General features: G+C 43.1%; 1 protein-coding gene across 1 annotated transcript in view; it reads left to right on the top strand.

Moving 5' to 3' along the window:
- PLXNC1 (plexin C1) overlaps positions 1–18,220 on the top strand; it is a gene marked incomplete at its 5' end in the record, with an annotated part of 136,848 nt that overhangs the window by 42,661 nt on the left and 75,967 nt on the right. Inside the window, one exon of the mRNA XM_055336230.1 lies at positions 12,736–12,847. Within this exon, the coding sequence (XP_055192205.1) occupies positions 12,736–12,847 (112 nt within the window). The remainder of the gene's footprint in view (positions 1–12,735; positions 12,848–18,220) is intronic.

Here is an 18,220-nt window from a genome sequence, read left to right as displayed (position 1 = left end):
TCCCCTTGCTCTGGTCCCAGTCATGCAATGGAACCAGGGCTGGGTCCTCTTCAGAAAATGGGCCATGTGGGAAAGGCCGAGCTGGTCTTTGTTGTCCCACTCTGCCGTGGCCCTCCTCACACAGGAGGTATGCAGGATCAGGCTTACTAATTAGCAGGTGCGTTAGCTATAAGGTATCTGTAGTTCCCCTTGATTATTTGTATAAACCTAACACTTGGCCCATATTCTTCTACATATTCTTCCCATATTTCCATGTGTAGACACATGGAAAAGCTTCAAGAAGCCCTGCTAGCAGCTGCTGGTAGATCAGTCCTCAACTTGGTCTGACAACGGGGCTCTGACCAGTCCCTCTGTCAGCCTTTCTGAAAGGCTGGGGGTCACGGAAGGGGGTTTTGAATACAGGAGAGAAAAACTGAAATCTGACTGCTAAACCGTATTTGTCTCCAGCGCCCCAGAGTAACAAAGAGTTAAATGATTTGCTTGTGGCCACATCCAGTTCCTTACGCTGCTGTCCTGGGTTGGGGTCTCCTCCCCTCTCTCCTCCAAGGGACATTCTCTCCTCAAGTTTTTCTGACCATTTTTTAACTCAAAGGGCCATAGACTGTTATCACCCCAAAACTTGGCCAACGCAACCCTTGGTACATGGTGATCCATGAAGTCGGCCTTCCTGCAGCCTGGTCTGTCCTCCTGAGAGGTGGGCAGTATCAGCAGAGAATCCCCCCTGAGGGCTTTCCAGTAGGAGCCTGCTGGGCTGTGCCCAGTGACCCTTCGGGACACAGTTGCAGGTACCTCTTACAGGAAGCCTGCCCGGGCCCCAGGCCAGTCAGAAGACAGTCTGCATGGGCGGAGGGAGATGTGCCCACACAGGACACTGTGTCCTGCATTTCAGGCCCTTTTCCTGTAGTCCTCCTGCTACCCTGGGAAGGAAGTACTAGGACAGTACCCCCTTTGGGGATGAGAAAACAGCCTTAGGGTGTATATTTGTTTTCCACAAATTACCACAACCGTAGTGATTAAAACAGCATACGCTTATTATCTTACAGTTCTGGAGATCAGCAGTCTGTGGTGGGTTTCGCTAGGTTACCTTCAAGGTGTCTAAGGGACGGTGTTTCTTCTGGAGGGAGAACCCATTTCCCGGTCTTTTCTGGCTTCTGGAGGCAGCCTACCCGCCCTGGCTCATGGCCACTTGTTGCCTCTTCAAAGTCGGCAACGTAGTGTCTTCACATCTCTCTGGCTCTGAATTCTGTTTGCATCCTCACATCCCCTTCTCTGACTTGACCCTCCCACCTCCACTTGATCCCCCTGTGATTATTTTGGGTCCATCCAGATAATCCAAGACGATCTCCCCATCTTGAGAGCCTGAATCACACCTCTGCAAAGTCCTTTTAGCTGTTCCAGGAGATACATGTGCAGGTCCCAGGGACTGAGACGTGGGTATCTGTGGGGCCTGTGATTCTGCCGCCAGCAGGTTGTACAAGAGGTGGAACCTAGCTCGAACTCCCAAACCAGTGCATTCACCTCCCACTGTAGGGAAAGGGAAGAGAAACAAGGAAGAGACATTGTTCCCTAGAGGGAAGAGCCTGGTCTAAATGGACCCTGCATGGAGGGCTGTTGGGATTCGGAGCCAACCCAACTTGTAGAAAGCCTTCCACCTTGGAAGTTGAAGCATCCATGCCTTCATTTAATTGGTATCTCTTGAGAACCTAGTGTGTGGCAGGCACTGCCCTAAGCCCTGGGATTCTGCAGCAGTGAGCAGCAGCACAGCCTGAAATCCTTGCCCCCATGGAGGTCCTTCCGATGCGGTGTTAGATTCCTGCCCTAGCAGATGACCACTAAGTCAGTGGCTTACACCAACACAGATTTGTTGCCTCACAGTTCTGGAGGCTAGAAATCCAAAATTGAGGTGTCGGCAGAGCCATGTTCCCTCTGAAGGCCCTCGGGGAGAGTGCTCCCTCCCCTATTCCAGCTTTTGGGGACTCCTGGTGACTCATGGCTTCTGGCAGCAGAGCTGCAAGCCCTGCCCCTCTCACTACATGGGCCTTTCCTCTTGGTGCATTCAAATCTCCCTCTCCTTTCTCTTTTCGAGGCTGCAGGCATTGGATACCTTCAATCCAGGAGGATCTTCTCTTGAGATCCTTTCATTACATCTGTACAGACCCCATTTCCAGATAAGGTCACCACCTTCTGAGGTTCTGGGTAGACATGAATGTTGAGCGAACATCGTTTGACTCACTCCGTGAGGCAAGAGGGACAGTGTAAACATAAAAAAGGAAATAGCATGTCAGATGGCGATCAACATTCTGAAGAAAAATACAGCTGAGGACGGGGGTTAGGGAGTGCTGGCTGGAGGCCCAAGGGGTTGCAATTTGAACCGGACAGTCTCCAAAGGCCCCACAGTGAGGGTATGTCTCAGTCAAGACCTGAACACGTTTGGCTTTAGAGATGCTTCCCCTCCACCCCCCCCAACCCCACACCCTGGGTGATGCCCACACCGAGCTGAGTGGCCAGGAAGACAGTTTGACACAGAAGATGATTCCAATTCTGTATTGAGGCCTCCTTTCCTTCCAATCCAGGATGTGTCCTGGTGCTGGCAGCTTGTACAGTGACACTCCTTTATGGTCTAGCGCGGCTCTAATGACAACGCTAATGGTAATGGGATTTGGGGGCGGCCCCTCCTTCTTGTGTAAGGACCCCATTGTGCCGATTAATTGTGTAGAAGCAAGTAGGACAACTGTCTGTGGGGTGAAAGCAGTGGGGAGCAAAGAGGGATATGTTCTTGGGACCTCGGGGCATTACTGAATTACCCTGGCAGAGGCTCAGCCCCTGCATCTGGGTTACTGAGAATCCTAAAGTGATTCGGGGGCCTTCGAGCAATGGAGGGGGCTCTCAGGTGAACCCAGCTCTTCTGGATTCTTCTTCGTCCTTATCCACTGCCATAAGCTGTGAACACCTCCTACTTACTTCAAAGCAGAAAGTGGAGAGGAGATGACATCACTGGGGGGCACATCTCCTGGCACCCCGAAGGTTGACAGAGGTCAACATGGGGAGAATGCTCGTCTTACTCAGAAGCCCGTTTTGTCTGGAAGAGAGGGCAGCTGGAATCTCAGAGCTCAGCATCCAGACTGCTTATCTGTACCATCTCTTTAATTGATGTTCTCTGACTTGGAACAAGTACCATTAGGAACGCCCCTTTTAGTAAATACATGTTTTAATGGAATAGATTTTTTTTTTTAATGACCTTATCATCTCAGGCAGCAGGCACTTTCACAAGTAGGTATTGATTGGCTTTTAAACATTCCTCAAATGTTTTCCCTTGTCTTTGGGACCTAGCATATGTCCTGTTCCCAGCACCTTCTCCACCTTCGAATGCAAGGTTCCCATCTTCACTGGAAGCCTTCCAGGCAGCCTTTCATGTTTTTGCTTGTGTAATGTTTTGTAAAGCTTAGGAGCTTATGTTCTGCTATAGAGAGAGGGGGGCCACTTGTGATATGCCAAGTGTGGCGCTCAGTATTGCTCTCGAGAAGATGGGCCACCTGCTTTCCTGATGGGGAACATGAGGCCCAGAGAGGGGAGGGAATGTGCCGTGCCCCCTAACTGTGCAGGAAATGTGTGGAAGAGCAGCCCTGAGCCCAGATCTTCTGGACTCAAGGGGCATCGTTTTCCCACGTTTATTCCCATGTCACATATTTTAAGAACACCTCCCTTAAATTCTTCATCTCGTGGTTTGCATTTGGAAGTAGAGACACCAGCTTTTGTATGCTCGTCACCCACAAAAGAACCACACGGGGTGAAGGCTACAAGTCCCTTTTGTGTGAGTGTTTCAGTCCGCAGATGTGTTTTATGTGTGCTAAATAGCTCAAAGTTTCGAGACAAAGGCTGGTTTTCCACCATGCCAGTTAACAGGCCAGCCCACTGAACAAAAATCAATGAAACAACTTAGGCTGGTATCATGGAGACATAGTCAAGAATTTTAGTCACTTTAAGATGGAATTCTTAATCCAATTCAGCTAGCGCTTGTTGCATTCAGGCCGTAGGTCAGGCCCTGAACTAGGCCATTGGGGGAAAGAGCTGAATGAGGCTCTGCCCTGGAGAAGCTCACAGGTTGGGGCGAGAAGCATACACCAAGCAAATCCTATCCGTACACTGTGGAAAGTGCCCCTAGCTGGTGCTCAAGGTGTAGGGAGACCCCAAAGAGCCCTTTAGTCTTGGGAGGAAGGTGCATCATGATTAAGAATCCTTCAAGAAGCCTTAAACTGTGCCTGCCTCCTCAGGGAGGAAGGGTACAATGACTGCTGACCTGGCGAGTGTGAGCAGCGCCCATGGGCCATCTGATGAGCCTTACTGCCCGGATCCCTGTCTCGGCACTACCATTCTGCGTGTGATGGCTTACGTCATCCAAATTTTTGCCTAAAGTCTGTTTCACTTGCCCACATAACAGGTGTAATGACAATGACTAGTATTTACGGAGGCATTACCCTAAGCCTTACTTAAATAGATGTACGTTTTGCGAACCACTCCACGAGGCAGAAACTATTAACATCCGCATTTCTGCAGATGGACAGCCTGAGATGCAGGGAGGGTGCATGACTCGCCCAGTGTCACCAGCTTGTCGTTGGCACAACCATTCTCCTCTTCGTTTCTGAGCCGGGCTGGTCTTTCATCATTTCCTTGCAGAGAATGGAGTTCCAAGCTTTAAGTGAACTTGGGGTCCTGGCACATGCTGCTCCTTCTCCCATTATCCTTGATGTGGCTCGGTGGCTTTCATCCTAGATTTCTGAGCTGAAGTGCCATCTTTCCCGACCAATCTAAAGTAGCTCCTCTGTGCTACCTTTTTAGTTTCTACAGAAGACCGACTTTAATTTGAAATTATTTAAAATTGTTGTTGGTTTATTTGGTTTTTGTCTGTGTGTCACTGGAGTGTAAACTTACTAACAGGGGGACTTTAATTGGCTTATACACCGATGAGTCCATGGTGCCTACTGTGGTGTTTGGTGTCCGGTGGGCACTCAGTAAATATTTGTGGCATGAATGCCAAATACGGCATTAGGTTCTCGGGGTACCAAGGTGAATGAGGTGAGTCTTTCCCTCCGAGGACCTGCAGTCTAGTGGGAGGGACAGGCAATCAGCAACTGATGCTATGTGCTGTATATACCTGGAATGTGTGTAAGGTGCCACAGGGACACAAAGGAGGGAGCTGCTGCTTTGCCTGGAGGTTGGGCAGATGTCATGGAGGAAGAGACATTGACCTAGCCTTGAACGAGGAACTCACTTTCGCTAAGTAGACTGCAGACCCAAGAGCGCTCTGGGCTGTGGGAGCAGCATAGGCTAGGAAGAGCCAGGCATGTTTGCATTGGATGCATCAGTCAAATAGACTCGTCAAGCCACAGTTGCCTAGGGATGAGTTTGGAGAAGAAGGCAGGAGCTAGATCATAGTGCCAGGATAGAGACATGAACATGGAAATGTGTGCTCTAGGTTCCTGGGTGTAAAAGACAGCTAGGTAGAGGAGTTTGATACAGGCACGGGTGCCATTGAAGGCTTTTAAGTAGGAAGTGCTATGATCGGCTCTGCACCTGAGAATAACCTAGATGTCTATCTGGAGGCTGATTGAAGGCCCTGGAGGTGGCAGGAGCCCAGGTGAGAAGTGATGGACGAGGGTGGAATGCAGGATATAGCATAGAGGGATGCTTAGAGTTAATAGGTCCTGATCAACTGAATATGAGAGCTGAGGAAAAAAAACAAGAAAGGCCTGAAGTTTTGTCATTTGATCCACTCTTTGAATTATTACTCATTGACCAAGATCAGGCCGTATTTCCCAGCATGCATGACTGGAACTTCTAAAAAAAAATGTTGGAAGATATTGCATCATTCATTCCTGTCTTGAAAAGTTACAAAGCATGCCGGCATAGTCAAGGCTCTGAGAAATCCTGCAACAGAGAAATTCATTTAATTTTATTTGGCCAGCGTCTCCCAGACCTCTTAGCAATAGAACTCTACCTTAAACTTAACACTTCAAACAACCCAAAGAACACTGTTGTTTTCTGGGAAGTGACTAAAACCTATCTTTTACTATATGGTCCATGTGCTATCCTGGGAAGCCTTTGGAAGCTTTGAGGAATTTGGCACCAGGCACAAAAGCATGGATGCCAGTGCCAGACTGCTGAGGTTCACACTGTGCCACCTGACCACTGCGCCTCCAGCTTCCTCATCCGTGTGATGGACCTGATTAATAATAATAATAATAATAATAGCAGTAGTAGTAGTAATAATAGTAATAATAATACCTGCTTCCTGAGGTGGTTGTGAGGATCAATGAGTTAATTTCTGCAAAGCCCTGGGAGCAGCACCTGGCCTGTGGGAAGGGCTCAGTGAGCGTCAGCTTTCTTGCAAGGCCACAGAGGCACATAAGTGAGACCGCAGGAGTAGCCCTCCACCTGCTGACTCTGTGACCTTGGGAGAGTGATATGGTGGTGCCTTCTGCACTCAGTTTCCTCCATCTGTAAAGTAGGGACAATGATCATTCTTACTGCATAGCTTTGTTATGAAGAATAAATGAATCAAATCATGTGAAAGAATGTGGCCTGGTGTATTAGATGGCTTCATTTTTTTTTAAGTCTTCTAAATGGTCTCTGTTATTAGCATAATTTTATCATGTAGATTGCCTTTCAGATCCAGGTTTTCCTCTTCCCCAGCACATTATTTGGATCTGGTATTTTGGCATTGCCCTTTCCTGACTCCGAAGGCCTTGAATTCAGTGTGTAGTCGGCCACTGATGGCCTCCTGTCTTCTATTCGGTCCAGTTTGGTTTCTTCATCTCCTGGATTGGGGATCACCAGGAGAAGGTCCTCTGTGCCTTTCCTACAAATACAGACATCTGAAATCACTCAGCAGAAGATCTTGGGGTGCTCTTGTAGTGAAACCTTCCCCCAGTGTGGACACAGCCTCTTGTTCCCTGAAAGAGAGGCTGGGTTGTTCCCTTGCTAAAAGTTTTCTGATACTGTATCAGTCTAGAATCTTTGGAAGAGGTTACACCAACCCCACGTTCAAGCCAATTACCTGGTATTTAGTTATCGGTTTCCTTCGGGGACTGTCTGCTCTTGGTGAACAATTAGATTAGGGGATGCTGATGAATTTCGAGTGGCAGGAAGTAGAAGCTACGTTTCTGAGTTCAGAGTTTCTATTTCAAGGTTGAGTAAGTGGGCTTTTTGAGGTCGGTGGCAGGGAGGATGCCACCTCCTCCCCTGCACTGGCCCTTTCTGGAAACTTCCAGGTGCATGTGGGTTCTGAGTATAAGGTTTAATGTCCACTTGATTCCTCTGGGCGCTCCAGGTGGCAGGGCAGGGTCGGTCAGAGGCTGTCTCCAGAGGAAGGGCCATGACACCGTGTTGTAGATTGTGACCTTGGAATGGATGCCAGGGACCCAGCAGAGACAGCAGGTGTAGTAGTTTCCTTTGGAAAAGAGATCACCCTAGGGTGGAGCTGCTGGCAAGGGGTCCAATTGGCCCCATCTGAGCCCTGGGGGTTCTCTGACCCGAGGCCGGGACACTGGGCCCTGCTGGTCACAAGAAAAGGTCACAAGAATTTAGGAGGGATCCTAAATTCTGTTAGGATTTTGGACATTTTTTGCACAGTGAGAAGCTCTGGGTTGCTCTCTGGGCTTCCCAAAAGGGAAAAGCTAACTCAAAGATTGCAAGCTGTTAAATATTCCAGCATGTTGCCCACCTCATTGGATAGTGTACCTCGAAAAGTAGGTGAGAAAGGGCTTCCTTTTTCCCAGGTTGTCAAAATGCTAATGACAGAAGAGCTCACTTATGTGCCAAAATTCACTTTCCTTTTTTTTTTTTTTTTTAAGATTTTATTTATTTATTCATGAGAGACACACAGAAAGAGAGAGAGGCAGAGACATAGGCAGAGGGAGAAGCAGGCTCCATGCAGGGAGCCCGATGCTGGACTCCATCCCGGGTCTCCAGGATCATGCCCTGGCCTGAAGGCGGCGCTAAACCTCTGAGCCCCCCGGACTGCCCCAAAATTCACTTTCATACTAGTTTTTCAGTGCTTTAATATCTGTCACTTAAATTTTAAGACTCATGTTTACAAAGTTACTACTGTAACTTCACTGAAACTGAATTGTGGGATTGAAGCTTTTGGCATTTATTACACTACTTAATTCAGTAAATAGGTAAAAGTAGCCTTCAGTTTATATTATTTTACATGTTTTTACCTGTAATTGTGAATGTGAATTTACCTGGGTACTGAGATGGACAAATAAACTCTCACTGAACAAGAAAAAGAGAGAGAGAGATTGAGGCCTAATAGAGTCAGATTCCAAGGTCCCCCAGCCCAGCGCATTTTACCTGCCTGGGAACTTCAACTACTTTTCAGAAGTGGGTCTCTCTCTTCTTTATGTTGGCATGAAAACAATTAATAATTTAAATCCTACCCATTAAAAAACCAGAAATACTGTATAAATACAATAGTATAGTAATAAATTTAAGAGTGGATCCAGCTGGGCACTGTTCCCAGACTACCAGCTGAGCAGAAACACAAATAAGTAAAGTAGAAGAAAAACTGCTATATAATGCAAATGGCTGCAATCTCATTGTTTCCTTGCTACTCTTTATTGCAAATATGTAGCATTGAAGTTGCATTATGGATAAATAGGCTTTGTGGGCTAACCTGGAGACCTAATCACAGTTTATAACATTATTTCTAGGGGAAGAAAAGTGTATTCTAAATTACAAACAGATAGGTAGCAAGCAGATTGGAGGTGTGTGTGCAATAGATTTGTAAATTGGGGGCCTCTTGGGATTTTAACCTGTAGATGCATGTTTTGGACTCAAGGCTAGTGATTGATGAAAATCAGAGGCCTCTCAGACACCCCCCTCACCCTCAAGTCTTTGCTATCCTTCAACCTAGAGACTCTGCCTGGCTTTCTTTAATCTCTGTCCCTGGGATGCCTAACCTGGCCCAGCCTCACCCTCCTCCCCAGCCACTGTTGAGGCCCCAGGAAGCCAGGAGGAACTCTGAATGTCTTTGCCCTTTCACACCTTATTAAGTGGGTAGTTAGGGTTCATAGGAGGCCATGCAGCAGGGTGGCCAAGTGGGTGGCTCTGCAGGCACACTTCTATCACTTGTGGCTGTGTGACGTTGGCATGTTATTGCACTTCTCTGAGCCTCTGTCTCATGCCTATAGAACGAGGTGGTTGTGAGGACTGGTGCAGGAGGGCCACCTGTAAGCACTCAGACCAATGCCTGGTGTGGGGCAGCGCTCTCTCCTTGCTACCTCCTGCTGGGGTAGTAACTCAGGGATATTTGGGTGTTGAGACAGATTTCCATGAACCTGGGAAGCAAACCCATTCTAGGAAACTATGTTCTGAATTCCAAACAGCAAACTTAAAGACAAGTGTCTGGAACCTTCTGTTCAAGAGTGGAGGCCTGGATAGGTTTTGAACATACTTCTTCATGAGTCAGAGGTGGGGGGGGGGGACCATGTACTTATATAGTTGAGTGGGCAATATTGAACTCTGTTATTATTTTGAGTAGATGAAGCCCTATAGCACATTTCATAGCAAACTAATAAGAATGAGCCTTCCTAACCAGCTTTCTTCATTAAAGTATTTTTGCATAAAGTGTTGTTTTGTTTTTAATTTCTGATTTGGTTTTTTTTTTTTTTCTTTAGGTAATCTTTTCTTTGCATTGAGCTGGTTCTGTTTCCTGATTTGCGAATAAGCTAGTGTCTCCATGTTGGCCATAGGGTGTAGGCATGAGCTCTCCCTGGAAATAGGACTGGAAAAAGAAAATAGTGATCGGGAGTCTTAGGACTTTTGGGTAGACCCTCAGTAGAGGATGGGGCAGGAGCAGTAACACAGAGGAAGGGAAGCAAATCCATTGCTTGCTGTTCTCTCCAGAATGTGCTCATTCTAATCTGAATCCAATTTTCATCTCATGTGGGGCCTGAAGAAATTGAAATGAAGCCACTTAAGAGATCAGCCTACCTGAGAGCACCTCACTGAGGATCAGCCTCACCAAGAGTCGTGTCCAACCATGAGATTTTAATTTCATTTGGGCAAGGGGCTTAAGTGTCTGTGCCACCTGACCGTTGCTTTTGTGATACATAGGAGTAGGAATGATAGCTTTCAAAAGGGATGGTTTCAAAATAACTACTTTTGTTTTACTAAAATGGGGGGGGCTCTAAGATCTGCTCCCCCTCCTTAAGAAATTTGAATGTGTGGGTAACATGCTGTCATGAAGATTTTATAATTTGCAATATTGCAGAAGTAATAAGATACTGTTGGTTGACCATCTGGTTGTACATTCTTGATGTCACGGTTTGCTGTTTTATTTTTTAAATTTTATTATTTTTACTGGCGAGAAGCAAGAAATGGGAGTTTAGAAATTTCAGAGGTGTTTTAGAAACAAGAAATATATGTTTAATTGCTTAACATGGCTAGATTTTGTTGCTACCTTGTACAAAATAGGAAGTAAAAGGTTCACTATATATTTTTTCTTTTCTTTTCTTTTTTTTTTTTCTTCTCAAAAGATAAATTGAAAACTTCTAGTCTGTTTCCTCTCTGGCCCTGGATTTGAACTTTGAGCTTACAGTAACAATAGTCTCTTTATCATAACTAAGAGTCAGACATACGTTATAAGAAAAATCACCAACAGAAGGGACCTACAGCGATTTCATATTTCATCCATCCATTCAAAAAATATTTATTGAAACCCCGGTATTTGCATATCATGCTGCCAGACACTGAGAGATTTGCTGAAGAAATCTTAAAGACATCCTCCCTTCCTTTGAGGAGCTTAGAGCTCACTTGGGGGAGAAATGACACCGACATACGAAACAGTTAAGTTGTAATTCAACACAGCATATGATTAAATACCAAAATGTGCGGTTCCGGCAAGAAATGCTACAGGAGTTCAGCAAAGGGAGTGATAACTCAGTGGCACTACTGTGTTCTGCCTACAAATTGGCAAATTGCAGCACTATTTGTATGAAATATTTTACACTTGTTTTTTTGGCAGCCCTTAGGCCTTGACTTCCAGGCAGCATTAAGAGCCTACGACAATATTTGTACTCCAGTCTCTCTAGAACTGGCTTTTTGTTTTGTTTTTCTAATAGACGGAGGAAGTGCCTTACACAAACCAGAGTGCCCAAGAGAGGCAGGTAGTTTTGACAGTCATAACCTCTTTCAAACCCAGAAGAAGGAACCAGCTCCGTCATTCTGTTTTTCAGTCCAGCCTCACTCGTCCCTGGGTGGCACCCTCTCCCTCATACCGACCGACGGTTTAATTTGAACTTAATGTCCGTGACGGACGAGCTAGCCATCAAGGGTCAGATAAATTTATGGCTTTGGAGAACTGCTGATGAAAATCCCCACGGTTAGGATGTTGGAGAAGGAACCAACACAGATGTAGGGGAGTTTGGACACAGATGTGATCCCTGCAAGCAGGGCTCCCCAACACTTGCTCAGAGTACTGTGCCGGGGGATGATGTTTAATGAAACTCACCGGCTTCCTGTTCTATTTTTGTCATATTCAAATTAGCACAGAGCTCAAAGATGAAGCCATGAGGCCTAAATTCTTACAAATGAAAAAAAAAAAGGAGAGAAGAGGAAGAAGAGGAAGTAAAAATGCTTGTGAAGTCAGCATACCCTTTCGGGAGACCACATCCCACTCCACTCCGACCCTTACAGGGACTCCCCACAGATGAAAGCCTTTATCACTTGGTTGCTTTTCGATCTCGTGATTCACAAATTTTCCATTTCTTTGAAAACGTACTGTCACTGGTTCTCCTCTACCCCTCCATTTTAACCTCAGGCCCTGACGAGGCATAGATATAACAGAGATGTTTTGGTCTTTTCTTGATATTATCCAATGGAACATCCATGGAGTTCAACCCCTTTGAGAATAACACAACCTTGGCTGTTCGTCCTTTCTGTGGGGTTGCTGGCCCTTCTGGTGAGGCAGGAGTTCCCAACTGAGCATGACCTGGAGTGGCCAAGACATCCTGCAGAGGAGGCCTCTCACCCCTCAGCTCCTGGTCATGTTTATTAGAGGCATTGGCCCTGGCCACAAATTAAGATTTCTCTGGGCCATCCTCTGAGCTGACAGACTTGGGAAAATAGCCCTGGAAAGTGTTGCACCCATATCTTTTGATATAATTGGGTGTCTGTCTAAATAAATGTTCTGTAGCAGATGGTTATGGAATGGCTTATCACATTCTTGGGAGGACTCTGCCCTTGAAATATTTATATTTAATTATCATACTACAAGCACAAGATGGCTTCATTATTTTTCTAATAGAAAAAAGATTTTCTCTGTGGGTTGATATTCTGGGAATGAATCACAAACCTAAAATTTATACTATATGTAAACCCTTTCTTGGGCTGTTCTGTGCACCAGGGTTTTCTAGAAGGGAGCACTTTAATTTTAGAATCCAGAGAGGATGAGCTTTGGGTGTGTTTGGCGATGTCATCCTGAGAGATGCCGCAGGAGCCAAAGTTGTCTACAATGTTGTCTACATTTGTTCTCTGCTTGTGGACATGATGGAAAAAATGCTTGGCTGTTGTCCTATTGCTTTTCATGGTTTTAGCATCATGTTCCTATTCTCGTCCAAAATCAATAATCCTCTGTACAAAGCCTGGCATTCTGTACCGAAGCCAAGTATGAGAAAGTTTTAACTAATGCATGTGTGGGGTTGCTGTTTTGTTGCCTTTTCCTTTTTTTGATAGATGTACTTTTAAAGAAGACTGTGTAAATCCAGAGTATGAAAACTGGCTGGATATTTCATCTGGAGCTAAAAAATGCCCTCAAATTAACCTATTTCGAAGCAGCAAAGATAAGGTAAGAGGAAAGATTTTAAATCGTCTCTATTGTCTCATTTTGCACCACTGATGCCAACTTCCTTCTGTGTGTAAAATATCTACTAGCATTAAATAAGCTTAGTTAGGAGAGTCCATTTATTTAGTTACTAATATTGAGAGCCTGACAAATGCCATACGCTCTGCGAGAAGACATATATCATGGAGTTTGTCATCTTGTAGAGCTGAGGAGGATTCTCATCCATTGAATTTAAAGAAAAAATGGACTATTCATGTGTAGTAGAAAAATGTATTGATAAAAAAAGTTCAGATTCATGGTCAACAAGAGTCCTTAAATGCAACTTAAGTATAGAATTTTGTTTTATGGTCCTTTCTCTAATTTGTTTAGGCTTCTCCTGATAGCTATCTTATATACTGTCTTTAAGCAGTACTGGTAGGGCAAGAAACCACTATGGGCAGTGAGTATTATGAATTGGGTCCCTTGGAAAGCCAGTGGGCTTTTGTTATGGGCGTACTGCCATTGGCAGCTCTTCGCCCTGTCATTGGATGAGAGAAAGGAGGCAATGGGCAGCATATTCAAGCATCTTCTGGTTCACACACCATCCATACCCTGTGGGAATACGGAATTCCTGCTTTGTAATCTCAGTGGTGCTGTAAGGAGACATTGTCTCCCTAATTATAGTTCTTATATTATGAATAATTGTACAGAATCCCCATCAGCAGCCAGTTGACCTGTCTGCTGAGCCCACTCTGTTTTATTTGAATGCCACATTAACAAGGAAATGGGCCACTTTCTCTTTTCCCGTACACTTTGCCATTTCAAATAGCAAGAACCATACCACTTAAGATGATTTAACATTTAATAAAGGAGAGCCAGAGCATTTAATGAGTGATAAATAATAAAAGAATAAAGCTTTCAAGTCATAAGTGATCAGAACTTACGGATTTAAAGTTATTTGGCTATTGTCACTTTCTATTGTCTTCCAGCAGGTTGGGGTGCGGGGTTGAGAAAGAACTTTCAAAACCTTCATCCAAACCTCCACCAACCCTGAGTCAGAGTGAAAAAACTGTGTGAAAAAGATGCTGAGGTATCTCAGCATAGGTGTGATCAAATTTTTCTCTTATCAGTCTGAAAAATAGCTAACTTTGATGTTAATAGAGAATGATTAAAAAAAAATACCAGTATGTTTGAAAACCCAGGACTCTGATAAATGGTTAAGATTACCCCAGGAAATTTTTTTTTATCATTTTGAAAATTTTAAGGGTGACACTTCAGCTAAATGTAGTAAGGGAAAGTAGCTTGTTCGTTATATAAAAGATGCTGCTTATGTAATTTGCTTACCTATCTTTGGATTCACTGGTATAAACTAATCACCATTTCTATCTAGTTTGGAGCATTGCAAAAAAAAAATATTTACCACCCAAACAACCACTAGTGCTTTCTTCTCTACCCTGGGTCCCACTGTGGTTTGCCCCAATCCCTGTACAGCCTTCCCACATAACCATCACCTTACTGTCTCCAGCTACCATCACTGTCAAGGTAAAGGAGATAAGAATTTACTAATCTGAATGAAGTTCATCTTTAAAACCAACTTTGGACCAATTATTTTAATAACATTGATAAGACATGTGATACCATCTTTTAGTTATACTGTTTCAAAATATTTCCTACCCTTATGGTCATCTGTGACTTACCTGAAAGTTCCAGATCTTTGTTGATTAAAATACCACCTGATCCTGATCTACAGAGATGATAGTCAAAGAGTGTTAGCTACCTGCCCACCGTACGCTTAGTAACATTCTAGTAACTTTCAGAGTACAGAAAGACCCTGATATAATGCAGAGCCTCTGCTTCCAAGAAGCATCATCTCTTTACACAAAACAATTAGAAGATTGTATATCCTCATCCTCATTACAGAATCGGCATTAACAAGAGATAATTGGAGCAATCCCAGTTGGCTTGGAGGGATTTCGTGAGGTTTTGTTGAGCAAAAACAGCAAGATGCAGAAAAGTATGTGTAGCATGATCTTGTATTGATCAAAAACTCAATATATGCTATTGATATATATATAGCATATATGATATGCTATTGATATAGCATGATCTGCTGTATATGTTTATGTCTCTATATAACTATTTGCGCATGGAGAAAATTATGAAAGAATTCTTACTAGGTCATAAACATGAGCTCTTCTGATGGTGTGACTGATGATGTGGTGAGAGGGAAGGCCAAGGCAAGTAGGGAAAAAAAAAAAAAAACAAGAAAAATGAAATTCTCACATTCACACAAAAGGATGTGTGCCATCCCATTTTTGCATTGTGTAATGTTGTTTATATACCTACAAAGAGATTGTAACAATCAGGAAAAACAGCTTATACTAATAAAAACAGAAAAGACCTAGAAATAGAAGTGTTTCTTGCAAACAACAGGACTCTTAAAGCAGAGACTCTAGAAACGTTCTTTTACAAATCAGAATGGAAAACAACATATTTCACCATCCCTGATACAACCAGCATCATTTTTAAAGTTGGGTCTAGTGCAATATTACAAGAGACAAGTTATAGAAATGACTATGGGAAGATAATAGGTAAAAAATATCACTATTTGCTCATCTTAAGTGGTTGTGATCTTCAAAAGCTAAATATATTAGGTTTTTAAATTATTCAAATTAAAAGTAAAATATAAGGGCTAAATGTTCATTGAACATTCAAATATCAATAATTTTAGGAGGTAAGGTCAATTAATCAAAGATCACATTCATTAAAAACAACCAAAATATTCAGGCATAAACTTAAAGGGTGGGGTGTATACCTTATATTTTAAAATCACTTTTACTAGAAGGTAAATGTTGAAGACAGCTACCAAAAATAGTAATTTGGACTGTGCAATAGTTTAAGCAGTTCCTTCTAATAGTAATTAGATAGTTGAGGCTCATGATAGGGAAACTTTATCAATTAAAAATAAACATAAATAAAAATAAAAACAAAAACATGCAAAGTACATTCTTGGAAGCTACGAAAAACATCATGAATATATCCAGACACAGTATATGTTTCTGGGTAGGAAAATATCATAAAAATGTTATTTCTTCCTTAACCTATTTTCTAGATTACATGTCATCCCAGTGAAGATTTGGTTAGACTTTTTTCTTACAAGTACTATAAAATTCAGCTGGAATAATATGAACTGGTCAAGAATATTCAAAATGTATTTTCAAATAACAGAAATGTGTTTAAGCTAGACCATTTCCATATGATTATAAACTTGTAGATGGCAACAATAACTCAATCGATGATTCTGTTTAAAAGTAGGAATACAGATCCTGGGAATAAGCTTCAAAGCTCAGAAATAAATGTAAAAATTGTAAAGATTAGATATCATAAAGAGGAAACATGAGAATTATTTCATAAAAGGTGCTGAGATAACAGACTTAAAATATGGAAACCTAACTTAATTCACATTGTACATTAAATATAAAAATTTAAATTAAGAAATTCATATAGAAAGCTAACACTTAACAGAAAATAGAAATGAGTACTAGACAATTGGAAGAATAATTTTCTTAGCTCTAAAGCAATGTAGTATGCAACAACAAAGGAAAAATACTTGTGTACTTGACATTTAAAAATACACAACAAAGGAGATAACTATAGCACAATTCAGGAAAACATTTGTAACAGGCAAGATATTAATTGGAACATATTAAAACCAGGAGAAACTAAACAGAAAAATACCAGGACACCAAAGAGTGGGCAAAGGCGTATCTTCTCACAAGAGGAGGTTCAGAGACTTAGACATAGTTAGGGGAATACGTTCAGCTTCACTAGTTATCTAATAAATATAAATTAAAATGATAAGGTATGCTAACACCTGGCATTGGCAATGCCAATTAGCGCAACCTTTTTGGAGTGCAATTTGGCGTTCTGTTTCAAAAGCCATGAGTGTATTCATTCTGTTTGAAACACTAATTCCAGGCTTCGAATTCTGAAGAAGTAACGATGTCTTTTGAAAGACGAAAAACCGTAAGCATGCAGATGCCATGGCAGTAGCTTTGTAGACCGAGAAACCTGGAAATCACCCAGCTCTTTGGCAATAAGCGAAATGGTTAGGTAGACTGAGCTGCTAGGATGTTGTGCAGCAAGCTCTCTGGCCCCATGGGCCTTACCAGCTAATTGACATTCACACTTTCTATCTCCTCTGACTCTGTGTCTTCTCTCCCTCTCTATCCAGCTTAGTTGGAGGAGCTGTCAAACTGGTAGAAGGATTCCCAAGTTGGGTTTATTAAGCCAAGGTGTCAGCTTTTTATCCATACTTGCCCCTGGAACCCACACTCACACAAAAATGCCTTCAGCTCCCTGGCTACCCTCTCCTTCCACTGCGCTTGAAAAAACTGGCTATTTTCAGATCAATTCCAACGTGGCTTCTGCCCCAGTGTTCCCCTGGAACTGTTCTTGCTGAGGTCACTAGTGAACTCCCTGTAGTCATCCCAGCAGATGCTGTAAGCCCTCCTCTTATTTGGCCTGTTGCCTGTGTTCTTGAAACCCTTTCTCCCATTGAACAACCCCCCCCTCCCCCGGAATACCCTATCCACACTCTCTTTCTTCTCTCCAGCCATGCCTCAGCCTCCTTTGCTGGCTTCTTCTTTTCTTGACTCTAAATACTAGAGTTGTTTTAGACCTAGTTTCGGCTCTTCCTGTCTTTAGCCTTCTACTTTGTCTATAAACCATTTTATCTACTCTGTGTCTTCATATCTCATCTCTGTGTTCATGTCTCCTTTATCTCTAGCCCAGATTTTTTCTCTGAGTTCCAGGCCTATATCTAACTTGACATATTTCTTGATTATTACACAAGTATCTTGAACACAATTATTACACATCCAAAATTGGAATCTTGCATTTTTCAACACAAATCTGCTTCCATCCATCCATTTTTCTTACCAGAAATCCTCCATATCCAAATGCCCTACTTCTAGTCCCACCCCATTTTACTTCTAAAGGGTCTCTTAAATCTGTCAGTTCTTTCCATCTCCACTGTACCATCCTATCCAGGCTTATATCCCCTCTTGAAGATCTCTTCGTACTTCATGGCTCTCCAGTTTCTGAAAAGTGGACATCCCCACGTTTCTGCTAGACTCTAAGCTTTTTGAGGTCAAGAACCATAGCTATTTGGTTCACTAAAGCATTTAACACCTTGCACAGCATCAGCACATGCTAAGATCTTGATAACTAGGGAACAATAAATGCAGTGTTTACAGTTACATAAAAACTATATGAGAACCAGAAGGAAATGTGGAAAATTTTAAACGAGTAAAGGATTTAAAAAAGATTTCTGATCCTGTTATTATAGTGTTTGAGTAATGAAATAAATTCAAGTCCTGTGTGAATACAGGATAA

This window comes from Nyctereutes procyonoides, unplaced genomic scaffold, assembly GCF_905146905.1.
Source record: "Nyctereutes procyonoides isolate TBG_1078 unplaced genomic scaffold, NYPRO_anot_genome, whole genome shotgun sequence".
Taxonomy (NCBI): Eukaryota; Metazoa; Chordata; class Mammalia; order Carnivora; family Canidae; genus Nyctereutes; species Nyctereutes procyonoides.
This window is presented reverse-complemented; position numbering and strand designations above follow the sequence as displayed.